General features: G+C 39.3%; 1 protein-coding gene across 2 annotated transcripts in view; it reads left to right on the top strand.

The window, feature by feature from the left end:
* SMC5 (structural maintenance of chromosomes 5) overlaps positions 1 to 12,936 on the top strand; it is a 75,469-nt gene that overhangs the window by 362 nt on the left and 62,171 nt on the right. The window contains exons 2-3 of one of the 2 annotated variants that reach the window (XM_077817594.1): positions 2,056 to 2,197; positions 3,855 to 3,907. In XM_077817594.1, the coding sequence (XP_077673720.1) occupies positions 2,056 to 2,197; positions 3,855 to 3,907 (195 nt within the window). Of the gene's footprint in view, positions 1 to 2,032; positions 2,198 to 3,854; positions 3,908 to 12,936 lie in introns of both variants that reach the window. The other variant, XM_077817595.1, reaches the window with a different exon arrangement.

Genomic DNA, 12,936 nt, shown 5'->3' with positions numbered 1-12,936 from the left:
CAGGGGCGAGGGGAGGCGCCGGGCGAGAGCGACCTGGCTGGTGGGGGCTGAGGCTCGTGCTGGGGGGCCGCCGGCTGGGCCGTGGGGAGGCGGGCGTTTGGCACTCGGCTAAGGGCCCAGCTCCGGGAGTCAGGAGATCACGCCAGGCACTGCTCGGCCCGGCCTGGGTCGCAAACGTGACCATGGGCGGTGGAGGCGCCGTCCTGCCCCTGCTGTCACGTGCGTAGCGGGAGGGAGCCCGGCTGCGGTGTGGGAACGCGGGGGCCTCCCCCCAGCCGTGTGGGCGGAGCTGGCTGGCCGGTGCGGCTTGTGCTGACCCCGGGTGCTCGGGCTGCTGCGGCCGGCCTAGTTCTGCGCACTAGCGGCTTCAGGAGACTAGAGTGGCCCTGTGTCGGCCGCCTTGTAAAACGGGCAGCGTGTGTGTCCCTGGTTATACCTTCAGTGTTGGACAGCGCCTGGCCGGCATTCACAAACGGCTTGGGCTAGGCGCTGGGTACTGGCTAGCTTCCCGCGCCTTTCGTGTTCCACATCTCCAGAAAAAAAACTGCTCTAGCTTTATGGCTGGGGACAGAAACCTTAAAACGGTAAATGTAAGGACAGCGCTGTCGTCTTCCTGATTGGGAAACAACTGCTTTTGGAGGTGTGAACTGCCCTATGGATCACAGTAGGTTAACACTGACACCTAAAGTATGACAGTTTAAGCCTCAGCATGAAGTAGTCAACTGCTTGATCATTTAAAGAAGAAACATTTAGGTTATGTGTCTGCTGCACAGCCTGTCTCCCACTCATCTTCGGCAACCAAATCTTTAGGCGAGGTCTGCTTTACAGACCACTATCAGTATAACTGTTGCTTAGTGGTGTAGATTTTTCACACCCCTGAGTGATGAACTTATACTGATCTAACCCCCTGTGTAGACAGTGCTGTGTTGACGGGATGGCTTCTCTCACCGACATAGCTGCTGCCTCTCCAGGAGGTGGACAAACTGCACCAACAGGAGAAGGTCTTTGAAGACATAGTAGTGTCTTCAGTGAAGTGCTACAGTGGCGCAGCTGTACTGCTATACATGAAGACAAGCTGTTACTTATATCCCTGAGCTCTTCTAAGTGCGGCTATGTGTTGTCAGTAAAATCTCTTGCATTTGAAAAATTGAAAATGAATGGACAATAGAAGATACTGAATTTAATGTAAAAATAAATGGCACAGGAGGTACAGTACTGACTGTACTAATTTTATTAATTATTTGTAGTGCATTAGCGCTTAGGAACTCCAGTAATAGATCATTACTTCACTATGCTAGGCACTGTTCAAACATATAACAAAACCATTGCCCCTACCCCAAAGAGCTCTTTAATATTAGTTTTAATTAAAATTCTCAGATTTTGTAACTATATTAATTTATCATAGAAATTTCAGATTGGACTGGAAATTTCAGTCTACTGACAGTCAGGGACTATGCTGCAGATTTTAGATCTGGCTTGCTGTGATATCACACAGGCCGTCGGTGCAGGTTATGCCTTCTAAGATCTGCAACTACAGGAGACAGCCCTCTGCCTACATGAGTCAAATCTGACAGACTTAGAAACAATCAACTGAACAAAAAGTGTTTAAATCAGCCTTGCAAAATTCAACTTATCCATTTTCTCTAAAAGACTAACTTTTTTGGGGTAAAAATATTAAGGATGAAATCTTGGCTCCATTGATGTCAAGAGGGGCTATGCAGTTGATTCAATGGAGCCAGGATTTTACCCTAAGCTTTTCATTCTCCGCAGTCATCGTGGTAAAGGATAGATATGTGCTGCAGCTGGTATATTTTCATTACACTGTGTTAAATGATATGGGATTAGGGTTTTTTTGGCATTGTTGAGTTTTTCTAGAAAACAATATTTTGAAAAGACTTCAATCTTATCTGCGGTATTGTTAGAAGTATTGGTTTATCATATTTAAAACAATGTCAGAATGGCGCTGAGGCAAATATGCTTGTTTTGCATGAAATTGTGGTTGATTTTTCTGGTCCATATCCCTGTCTATTAGCCTCAAATGATGGTTTCTTTTAGAACATACGATAATTGTGAAGTGTCTCCAGGACCCCATTTGAACATGATAGTAGGAGCCAATGGAACAGGAAAGTCAAGCATTGTGTGTGCCATCTGTCTGGGATTGGCAGGAAAACCTTCTTTCATAGGGCGTGCAGACAAGGTGAGTGCAAATTTTTGAGATCTAGACATGTCATTTAATAATTTAGGGCCCAGTCCAACAGGAATAACCATAATCCTGGTGCTTTGTAAACTGCAGGTGGATAATAACACCTCAGCAGGTCAATCTGCTGCAGAAACAAAATCTCTCTGAATTGTCCAGGTCTGCTGTAAATCTACAAAGAGATCTGCAGCTGTAATGTTGGTCTTCTGCTTATCAACCTAACTGAGCTCTTGTGTTCAGTCTGGAAGCACTTGATTCATGTTGGGACCTCTTAAAATTTTGTAGCTAACACAACCTGATTAGATAAATTGAAGCATGTAGGAATAGTGGTAATTCTTATATTTTCTGACTTTGTAGTGTTTCACTTTTAAATCTTTTTTCATCAGAACTTCCAAAATGCATGGAATCTGTGAAAGTCTGAGGTGCTTATCTGTTGATAATTGATATCAAAGGGCTTTGTGTTAGAGAGCAAGTTAGATGATTTTGGGGCACATAATGCTTTTGGGTAAGAGCCTTATAGAGGGTTGAAGTGTGTTATTGACAGCATTATTAGCAATGTGAACACTCTTACTCCAAAATAAGAGTGCCTTGTTCCTGTTATCTTAATACATTTTAGATGTATGTAAGCAGGAACAAATCACTCTTATTCCTGAGTAAGAATGTCAACATAAGGGGTTAATTGGGAACAACGCCCAAGTGCAGAGAATCCTTAAATGTAGTTCTTTGGGTAGGCTCTGCACATCCTGTTCATATGTTGCAGTGACATTGCAGCCCTTATAGTGCTTGTTGGAGCATTTTACTGCTACAAGAAGGTTCCACCATCAGTGCTGCACTATCAGCGTATTCCATGAATATGTAGAGTCCATCTTTAAAAAGTCTGTTTACAGGTGAATAAAATTTCATTTTTTTCTTTAATACACTACACTTTTATAAAGGAGAAGTGTGTTTATGGTATGTTGAAAGTGGACCTTTTGAATAGGCAGTAGGATTTTCTAATCTACTTATTTGTTGGTTTGACTTTTTTATATGTGTTTTTGCAAATTAAGAGGGTATATTTAAAGTTGGTTTAGTGACGATGGATTATACAGCTGTCAGGCTGAATCCCTTTAATTGTTCCAGACTTCTAAATGACTTTTTCCTCCCCATGCCCAAGGGGTTCAATTTTTTGTAAAAATAGATGGGCTTTGGGCCAAATCAGCATACTCATCTTTTAATCACATTCATTTGTATTTTCTAGCAGTAGGCAATATGATTTTGTCTGAAATTCCTTCTTCTGTGTAACTTGATTCAAGGACCAGTCTAATATAGGGCATCAGTCTTGGAGCATATCATGAAGGACAAAAAAGAACCAAACTCTCCCTTTCCCCCGTAGAAGAAATTGAAGCTTTGGGGAGGGAAGGGGGGAGGGAGAAGTTTTGTATAAAATTCTAATTTCCTCGTAAAAGGATTTCTTTAGTTATTGCCCAGGCATAGTCTTTATTGTAACTACATGTGAGGGAATTGTATGCATGGCAGCATTGTAAATTGGTACTAGTTATTCACATACCTATACATTAAATCTAAATTGTCTTAAGTCTGATTTTTAAATATATTTTTAATAGATACCTTTTGTGTTTAATAATCTAAAATACTGGTTCCTGTAACTTTTGCTCTGCAGGTTGGTCTATATGTAAAGCGAGGGTGCTCTAAAGGCTTGGTTGAAATTGAACTGTAAGTACTAAAACCATTTTTGCTGAGTTTATCTTGTGTTTCTGTTTTAATAAACAGATTTGTAAAAAGTTTTGTAGACAGCATCTATTGAGGCACTGGTGATTTGTGGTGTGTAAAGTGTACTTTATTGAAGCACAAGCTTACTATAATAAATTTTAAAGTGTCAGATAACTGGTTTGTAAGAAATGATCCATTAGCTAGCTAACAATTTGTCATTTTCTGCTGCAGCTTGTCTAATCTTTAAGGGAGGCTCCCGGCATGCAGAAAAAGAAAGAAAAGTGGTATATAGAAAGCAAGTGTTTTGACTTAATCGTGTTAGATTTTGGTGTATTTAATGTTAAGTGATGCAAATACTGTTTTATGTAAACACTTATAATCATTAATATAACATGTAATTATATCCAAATTGTTCTATATTTAATAAAAATAAAATTAAAACTCTTCAGGAACCTTTCTCCAACCTTGCATTGCAACATAACTTCGCATAGTACTTGTTGGGTTCTTGCCCCAAAGAACTTAGACTGCATCAAACAAACAGAAAAGACAACAGGCAGAAGAATAGGGAGGAAGGAGAGGCAGCGTAAAATAATAAAAGGTAGCATAACATTTCTTGTAGACTAAAAGGAACCAAACAGTTGGCCTCAAACCTGTATGGGGTGGTTGAACAAAGACTGACCCATTCAGAAGAGACTTCTTTGAAACAAAGCACAGGAGGTGATATTAGAAGCTGATTAACTAGTAAACTTGTTGCTTGGGTAGGAAAGAGATGCCACGGTGATAGCTGATTACCAGTGAGGAGGGGGAAAAAACTGAAGGAGGTTATCCTGGATCTTGAGGAAACAGTGAACCTTGGTAGACAAATTGGTTCTAGGACCAGGAGTAACTGACCTGCCAACATCTGCATGTCTTGGTGATGGGTGGGCATCTGGTTGCAGAGTTGGAGAAAGAAAGAAGAAATATGAAATGATTGCTTCCTCAGCGCAAGATGAGGTTCTGTTGTCCTTTTTAAATCAAAGGAGAAAAACTGTAATATGGGAAGGCATGGCTAATGAAAGGGAATCTGTTTTTTTTTCTCCTGAGAATGGAAACAGTACAATAGTACAACCATCATCCTAATAAGATTCCATGAGTAATTGTAGGATAATATAAAAGGAAGATAGCAAGGACTGTATTACCAGAAAGAAGGCGTGGGGTGGTGAAGGTGTGTGTTTTGTTTGTTAAAGATGGTGCAACAGTCTTTCACCTGGACAATAGAATACCAGACAACACCTTAGGTGAATGGAAAATAATAGGAAAAGGTGGGACTTAAAAAATCTACTTCACCTCAAGTAGATCTTTTGAGATTTTCTTCTTTGTATGTCTTAGTTTCCTCTTCTGGTGTGTTTGAGGATTTACATATTGTAACCTACAGTTTAAAGACAAGATATTGTGGTTTTATAATAGAGATGGGCATTCTGTGTTCTTGTGGAATGGAGATAGCCAACCTTGTTCGAAGGATCAACCCCTTTAAGAACAGGGGGTATAGTATAAGTGGAACCGGAAGTTAATTATGTATGTGTTTTTTCCCCATAGCATGGTGAAAATGCAAGGGGTGGGTGGGACTTGGTGAAGAGGGTCAGAGACCTTCTTGCTTGTGCACCAGGCTCAAGAAGGCAAGGTGGGGTTAGACTATTTGCCCAGAAACTGTAGAGCCTCAACATCTAACTCTGGCCATTCAGCATATGCAATAAAGATCTCTTTTCTACAGTTTTGCCTCACATGTTGCTTATTGGTAACAAAATATGTAGTTCAGTCAAGTGATGAATCAAGTAAGCAAGAAGACTGTGAGTAGCCAGTCTCTCACTGGTAAACTACTATGGAGCAACCTCTATCATCTTAATACTTCGTTCAATCTCCTTCTGGGGAAATGCAGATCCCACAATTCCAAGTTTTAGAACAGGACTGGCTTTTCCTGGAACACAACTTCCCTCAAAGGAATCAGGCTACCCTGTTACACAGGCAAAGGAATGAATGATGGACACTTAGCTACAGCATAGTTTAGGGACACTCTCTTCTTAAAACCCAACAGGAGAGAAGAAATGAGTGCAGTCGCCAATGCAGGTGTAAACCCAAGTCTCTCCAAACACATGTCAGAGAATGAGAATTTTGCTGTCATGCAGAGAATACTGTCTCAGAGAGAGGCCTATCACAATGTGGGTGGTACAGGAAGAGTGAGTTAGCAAAATCCAGGAGGATATTCAAGGAATACATAGACAAGGGAAAGAGAAAGAAACTGAATATGATAGCTCTCCAGCTTCTGATAATACAAAATATTGTAAACAGAGGCAGAAAGTGGTAAGGAAAGAACAAGGAATAATAGCACCATATCAAAACTAATCAAGGTAGATCCTAGTACAAGAAGGTAAAGAAAGGCAGATGAAAGTGGTACAATCGGGACATGCATATATACAGTGGAAGCGGACTCAAGAAATTTTGTGGTTAGTCACAAAGTAGACTGCAAACACTGCATTACCGATGGGATAAATTAATAGATCTTGGAAGAATAAACCTCACTTAGTCTATTCTCAGCATAGTTATGTTTGTTTGAACAAGGTCTGTAGATGCTATATGTGATAAAAATAGCCTGTCAAATGGCTTAACTGTAATAAAATCTCAGGGACAGATAGTACTGCCCTTCCTAAAGCAAGTTTTTTACATAGACTTCTTTTACTGAGAAATCTCATATTACAAAAATTTGTGCTGAAAATGACAAGTTTAGAGTCTCAGTAACATCCTTACTGTGAGAACAATTCAATCAAATGCAAAATTTGATGAGCAAATAGCCCTTGTATGATAATTGAAACCAACTCTGCCATCCCATACATTGAACTTTCACAAGTTAAAAAAGCTGAAGAGCTTTGAGTAGGCTATACTCCTCCATCAGGGTTTGAAGTCATTGGGAATTGTGCTGCAAAGTTACTTTTCATGCTTTTGAAAATACTACCCTAAATATGGTGCCTAAACATTTAGCAGCCTAACTTAACGTCCTGTTTTTGAAAAACTTGGACAGTATATATTTATTTTTAATCACTTAAAAATGAAACTATACTTACATGTTTTATTTTGGAAGTAAGATTTTTGTCACTAAGAAATAGTTTGTAATAAAAATGTTAACTTCTGCTGCAAACACTTGTTTACGTGCTTTACTTGAAGTCATATATTATCTAAAAGCTTATGTCTACTTTAAGGTATGATGTGGAGCTGTCAAGTAGTGCTGTTACCATAGAAATGGGGTAAACAGTGACACCATCAACATGTTAAAATGACCACTGTGAAATATTTGTATTCTTTTCTGTTAGTTTAATGACTCTGTGTATTTCAGGACATAAAATTGGATTTCTTTGACTTCACAGCCTTACAACCATCTAAAGGGTAAAACAAAGTCTAATAATAAATTTGTACAGCATGCTCCTGGCCTCAGATGCTAGAGTCAAGCCATATAAAGCATGGCTGAATTTCTTGCCAGCAAGCATTTGATCTTCATTGCAAGCTACATGTACATCAGAATCAACAAGGTCTAGCAATCGTGAGTCTCCTCAGAATTTCCCAATACATGCAATAAAGCGGTACAGGGTGTGAAAACCACCCAGGTGAATCACATTGGTACCAAGTTCATTTGGGAAGGTCCATTTCACTTGCTGAGGAACAACATAGATAGTCTGAATCCATTTCTGAGCAGCATGCTGTTGTCCTAGACCTGCTGACATTTCTTTACATTTCAGCATTGTAGTATAGACTGTGGCCATGGCAGCTGGTTTGGCATCCACAGTAGTACATTAAGTCAACCACATCAATCATGTTTGCTGCTTGCCTATAAATGTGGCATATTTTGCTCTTTGGAGGTAGAATTAGTGCATAGGTACCTGCCATGTAGTTGCTTTTCTTTGGTGCAAGCTTGTGGTTGAAACCAGTCCAAAATACAATCACCTGAATGTGAACAGTATCACCCATTGCTATATGCGGTGTTGTTGTAGCCATGTTTGTCCCAGGATATTAAAGAGACAAAGTAGGTGAGGTAATAACTTTTATTGGACCAACTTCTGTTGGTGAGAGAGACAAACTTTCGAGCTTACACAGAGATCTTCTTCAGGCCTGGGAAACTAACTCCAGGTGTCACTGCTAAATGCAAGATTTGAACAGATTGTTAAACATAAGTAGTTAACGCATATTTCAAGGGACCATTAGTTAGTTGGTTTAGTTTCCCAGACCTGAAGAAGAGCTCTGTGTAAGCTCAAAAGTTTGTCTCTCTCACCAACAGAAGTTGCTCCAATAAAATATATTACCTCACCCACCTTGTGTCTCTAACAATATCATTATCATTTGGTATTGGTAGGACATCAGGAGGTGGTAGTCTTAAAAAACCCCAGGAGAGATATCAGCTAGTGTTCATTTGTAGGTAATAAGTTTTTCTCAAATACTTTTTCATGGGTAGTCTGTTCTGGAGGTGTTCTAGGTTTTTCAAATACTTTCTCTGGGCAATCAGAATTTCTTATGCAATATGAAGCAAGTGTCTTTTCTTTCCCATGGTTCACTGGTATTTCTTGTGATGCTGGACTGTCTGCAGACTGTTCTTGAAATACCACTCTAGCCATGGAGTAGAAGGCCTTGTTTCCATTAGTGGTCTGTACATTTTTGTCTATGGGTATATCCAGGGCTGGCTCTAGGTTTTTTTGCTGCCCCAAGCAAAAAATTTGCCGCCCCCAGCTCCGAGAGCGCAACTGCCCAAGCGCGCGCGCAAAAAAAAGTCACTGGAATGCCTCCCCTGGAATTGTGCTGCCCCCACCACATGGTTGCTTTGCTGGTGCCTAGAGCTGGTCCTGGGTATATCTGCACTGCAATAAAACACTTGCAGCTGGCCTGGGTCAGCTGACTTGGGCTTGTGGGGCTTGGGCTCAGGTTGGAGGATTATACTGCAACTTTATGGATGCTTGGGCTGGAGCCCAGACTCTGAGACCGTCCCCTGTCATAGGGTCTGAGAGCCCAGACTCCAGCCCAAGCCCAAATGTCTACACTGCAATTTTATAACACTGCAGCCTGAGCCCTGTGAGTCCAAATCAACTGACCTGGGCCAGCCAAGGGTGTTTTTTGCAGTGTAGACATACCCTATATTATTATCTCCTTAATGGATGAGAATTCCAGCAGCATCAAGTGGTACAACTCCATTTGGAAAGAACACACCTCCTGGAGTTTTTCTACTTCAGTTTTTGGAGCACTAGTGATGGACCACCTCAGCTCATCATGGACTCTGCATCAGTTATGAAGCTGTAGTATGTCAATAAATTGGAAGACCCAAATTCATGGTGAGATAATTTTGGAACTGTTAAATATATGCACTCTGCAATTGAGAAGCATCTTCTTTGAATGTCTTCTGAAAGAAGATATTAATTGTTGGCTGAATTATATATCTCCATCAACCAAAGGACAAACTCCTGTATCAATTGGGGCACAAAAGTAGCTGACCTCGGTAAATGACAATCACCTGGCTTTGGATAATATTCTGAAGCTTTCATTTCAGCTATTTCAGACCAAAGGATTGAAGCACCATTATGCAAAATCACTTGTACATTTGAAAGCAGTTCATCAGGCTTACTCTCCAAAAGAACATCCCTAAAATCTTTGGAAGACTTGAGTTCCTACTTCAGATTACTAGCAGCTTGAATAGTATCAGCTAATGTTACTGTGCTCCACAGAGCAATGGTGGACTTGCCTTGTCCATACTGTGCATGGAATGAAATTGCAGAACCATAGTGTTTTTCTGATTTTTTTTCCCTGTCATTTGCTACTGGAATGGTTGCAGTTTCTACATCTGAATGAAGCAGAGCTTAATATCTTTTTAGCAGCTTGGACAAGAGAAGAGCCTTCTGGTACATAAGGTCATTGTCTGTCTCTTCAATCAGGTGTTGAAATGCAATGTCGGAAGGTGAATATTGTTGCAGTGTAACTGGATGGTTTTGCTTTGATTTGTTTCCTTCAGATAGGAAGAAAGGCATGTTGAGTGCTAAACTGCATCGTTAGCAATTAAGTCTTCCACAGATATTCTGCACAATGTGTCGTCATCTCCTCCTTGAAATGCTGCCTCCATTAGATTTGTTGCTCTCTTGTCTGTCTTGTGTGTGTGTTTTCTCAAGCAAACAATGCAACAGGACCAATCCTGCAGGACGTGCTTGCTGTGGTGGCAATAGAAGCAGGTGAACATGATGCTCTCTGATCAGATTCAGTCTTTTTTTCTTCCATTGGTTCAACATAACTCTGACATGCCAAATTCAACTTGCTTGCATATTTCTGAAAGCAGCCCCTGTGACAGAGCATTCGTGGCACGTCATCCAAATTAGAAAACTCATCCGGTAGCCACCACTACCGTTAATGTCTCCTGGATTCTGCTGCCAAAATCACAGAATTCTGTCCAGCACTGGTCCCTCCTGACAGTTTTTTGCGTTCTTTTGTTTTTCTTGACAAATAAGACATTTTTCAAAGTTTGAAGTCTTTTTCTCTTTGATGGAAGCTTAAAGGGGCTTATACTGCCATGTCTTCATATACTGTAACTTTCCTAGAGAGATAAAATTCCCAAAATATATTGTTAACATTACCACTACCACCATTTTTCATTTTGTACAAGTATAGACTTGTGCTAAATTAGATAGGAATTAATGCTAAATGTTAGTATCAAAATTACCATTTTTATTTAGTGGTCACTTTGACTGAAGCCTTGTATGAAATTGTGTATTGTCATCTGTAACAGTAATACTGACCTGTGTATAAGTGTCACTGAATTAAAAAGCTAGTTTATAGAATATTTCAAAGGCTAATGGTACATGCAAAGGCAATTACAAATTAAAACCTCCCATCGGGCAGACTAGATGCTACATTGTATGTACTAAAACTTACAATGGAGAAGCATTAAATTAGAAATTCATTTAGGTTTATATCTGCCCGCTGTCTGGTACAAACTATGGGCATGCAATCATCAGCGTGAGATTGATATGGTCAGCAAATTTTAATTGAAAGTATAGAAAATATTATTACTTGTGATATATATTTTGACAATTAAGAATATGCAATGTGAAAACATTTCATGTTATATTGCAGAATGTTGATTTTTGCCATATCTAAACAGCTTCATTGGAGGGCAGCTTCATCGGCCCATGCAAAACCAGTAAAAATCTCTGTACACTTTTCTTTAGTATCTTTGATCAATAAACACCACATTAAGGTTTCGCAATTGAACTAAAACTGTCGTCCTAGTCATGTTGCAGTGTTTCTGGAACTGTGCAAAAAAAAATTTAACACTTTTTCGTCATTCTGGGAACCACTGTTTCATCTCACCTGTAGACCTACAGCACTACTTGGCAGCTCCACATTATACCTCATCTAAACATATGTAAAATAAGCTTCCAAATGATATAAGTATGTGTAGGGTGGGTGCATTTAACTCCAAAAAATATGGCCTTTTTTGTAGAATTGCTACTTACCTATAAATCAATTATTTAAAAAAAAAAATCTGATTTATTTAAATCGGATTTTTTTCATAATTTTCCTCAATCATTTAATCTAAATTAAAACTATCTTAAGATACATTATAGCTCAGAGATATCTCATCATGGAATAGGAATTATTAATTCTATAGTATGAGACAATATATTCATGTAATGTTTAAAAAGTTTCGTAAATGAGTTCCAATAGTTCATGGATTAGGGACCCAAACTTATGGGGTTCAAGGGGCTTCCGTGTAGATTATTTAGGTTAATCTTTCTATTTATCCAATGGGACTCAGTGCTCAGTCTGGAAGATACCATCAGAGATGCTTAGTTTTGCAGTTCTCAAACTGTGGATTTGTGTCTCCAGAGGTAACATGCTTGTTAACAGCAAAAATGTTTTTAAATAAATACTATATAGGGGTGAGAAATAGCAGACCTCAACTCTATTATCCCTCTGCAAATTTGTGTACACAGAGACAATCCCTTACCTCTCTCTAAACCTCTCTCTAAACCGCAGAGTTTCAAAAAGTTCAATGAATAGAAGATTGTTGGGGGTGGAATAGATCTGGACAAGGAGAAGAAGTCTGAAGATAAATGTGAGATGCGAGGAACATACGCTTGTTTTGTTAAAATATTATATGTTTGCTGTTGAACTAAAAAATCCAGAATACTTAATGTTGTTGTTTTAGTTAAATATAACAATTTAAATGTCCGTCTGTTGGTGATCTCCTCCTAATGATTTCATAAATATCTGTTTCAATTACCTTTGGTAAATGAAATAACCAATCATTCATTTTCTGATATAGTTGTAAAACTAATTTGAAAAGTTTTCAAAGTAAATCGCTGTTTAAAAATGCATAGTGTATACCTTCTAAAAATGAAACCTACCTCTATCTGAGTTGTGAAGAACATGTATTAAGGTTATAACAACCAACAAGAATGCACTTTTATGTAGAAAACCATGATTAAATCGAGTCTTTCTGAGTAGTGATTTAAATCAAATCCACCCTGAGTAAAGTGCTATTTTATGAATGAGGAGAGAAAGGGACAGGCTAATGGCATACCACAATTAGAGCACAAAGTGAAATGAGAGAGAGGATGAATAGGATCACTGGAGTCTGGAATAGTATCTTATGTAGATATCCAGTTTACTCTGTGAAAGTCATACATTTCTGTAATTTTTTTGATTTTAACAAAAGTGTAGGAAAACATCTACACTAGCTAAGATCAAATGTAGAGAACCAGGCACCAGGTTAAATGGTGCAAACAGGGCTTGAGACATTTCAGACACCTACTATTCAGAGGATTATCCAATAGCCAATGGCTAATATAAAATACAGATATGGGGATGAACCAGCAAAGAACTAGTGAGAATCTGTCTCTTTCCCTCCTTCCCCTCTTCTGTAAATGGAGAGGGTGCTGTTACCAGAAATTGATGGTGGAACTCCATCTTTCACATCTGTCTGTGGCTAGGAGTTTCTGATCAATTGGAATTCCCTCACTTTCTCCATGCTA

The sequence above is a fragment of the Eretmochelys imbricata genome, chromosome 5 (assembly GCF_965152235.1).
Source record: "Eretmochelys imbricata isolate rEreImb1 chromosome 5, rEreImb1.hap1, whole genome shotgun sequence".
NCBI classification, from domain to species: Eukaryota; Metazoa; Chordata; order Testudines; family Cheloniidae; genus Eretmochelys; species Eretmochelys imbricata.
Note: the sequence above shows the minus strand (reverse complement) of the source record. Positions and strands in the feature narration are given on the sequence as shown.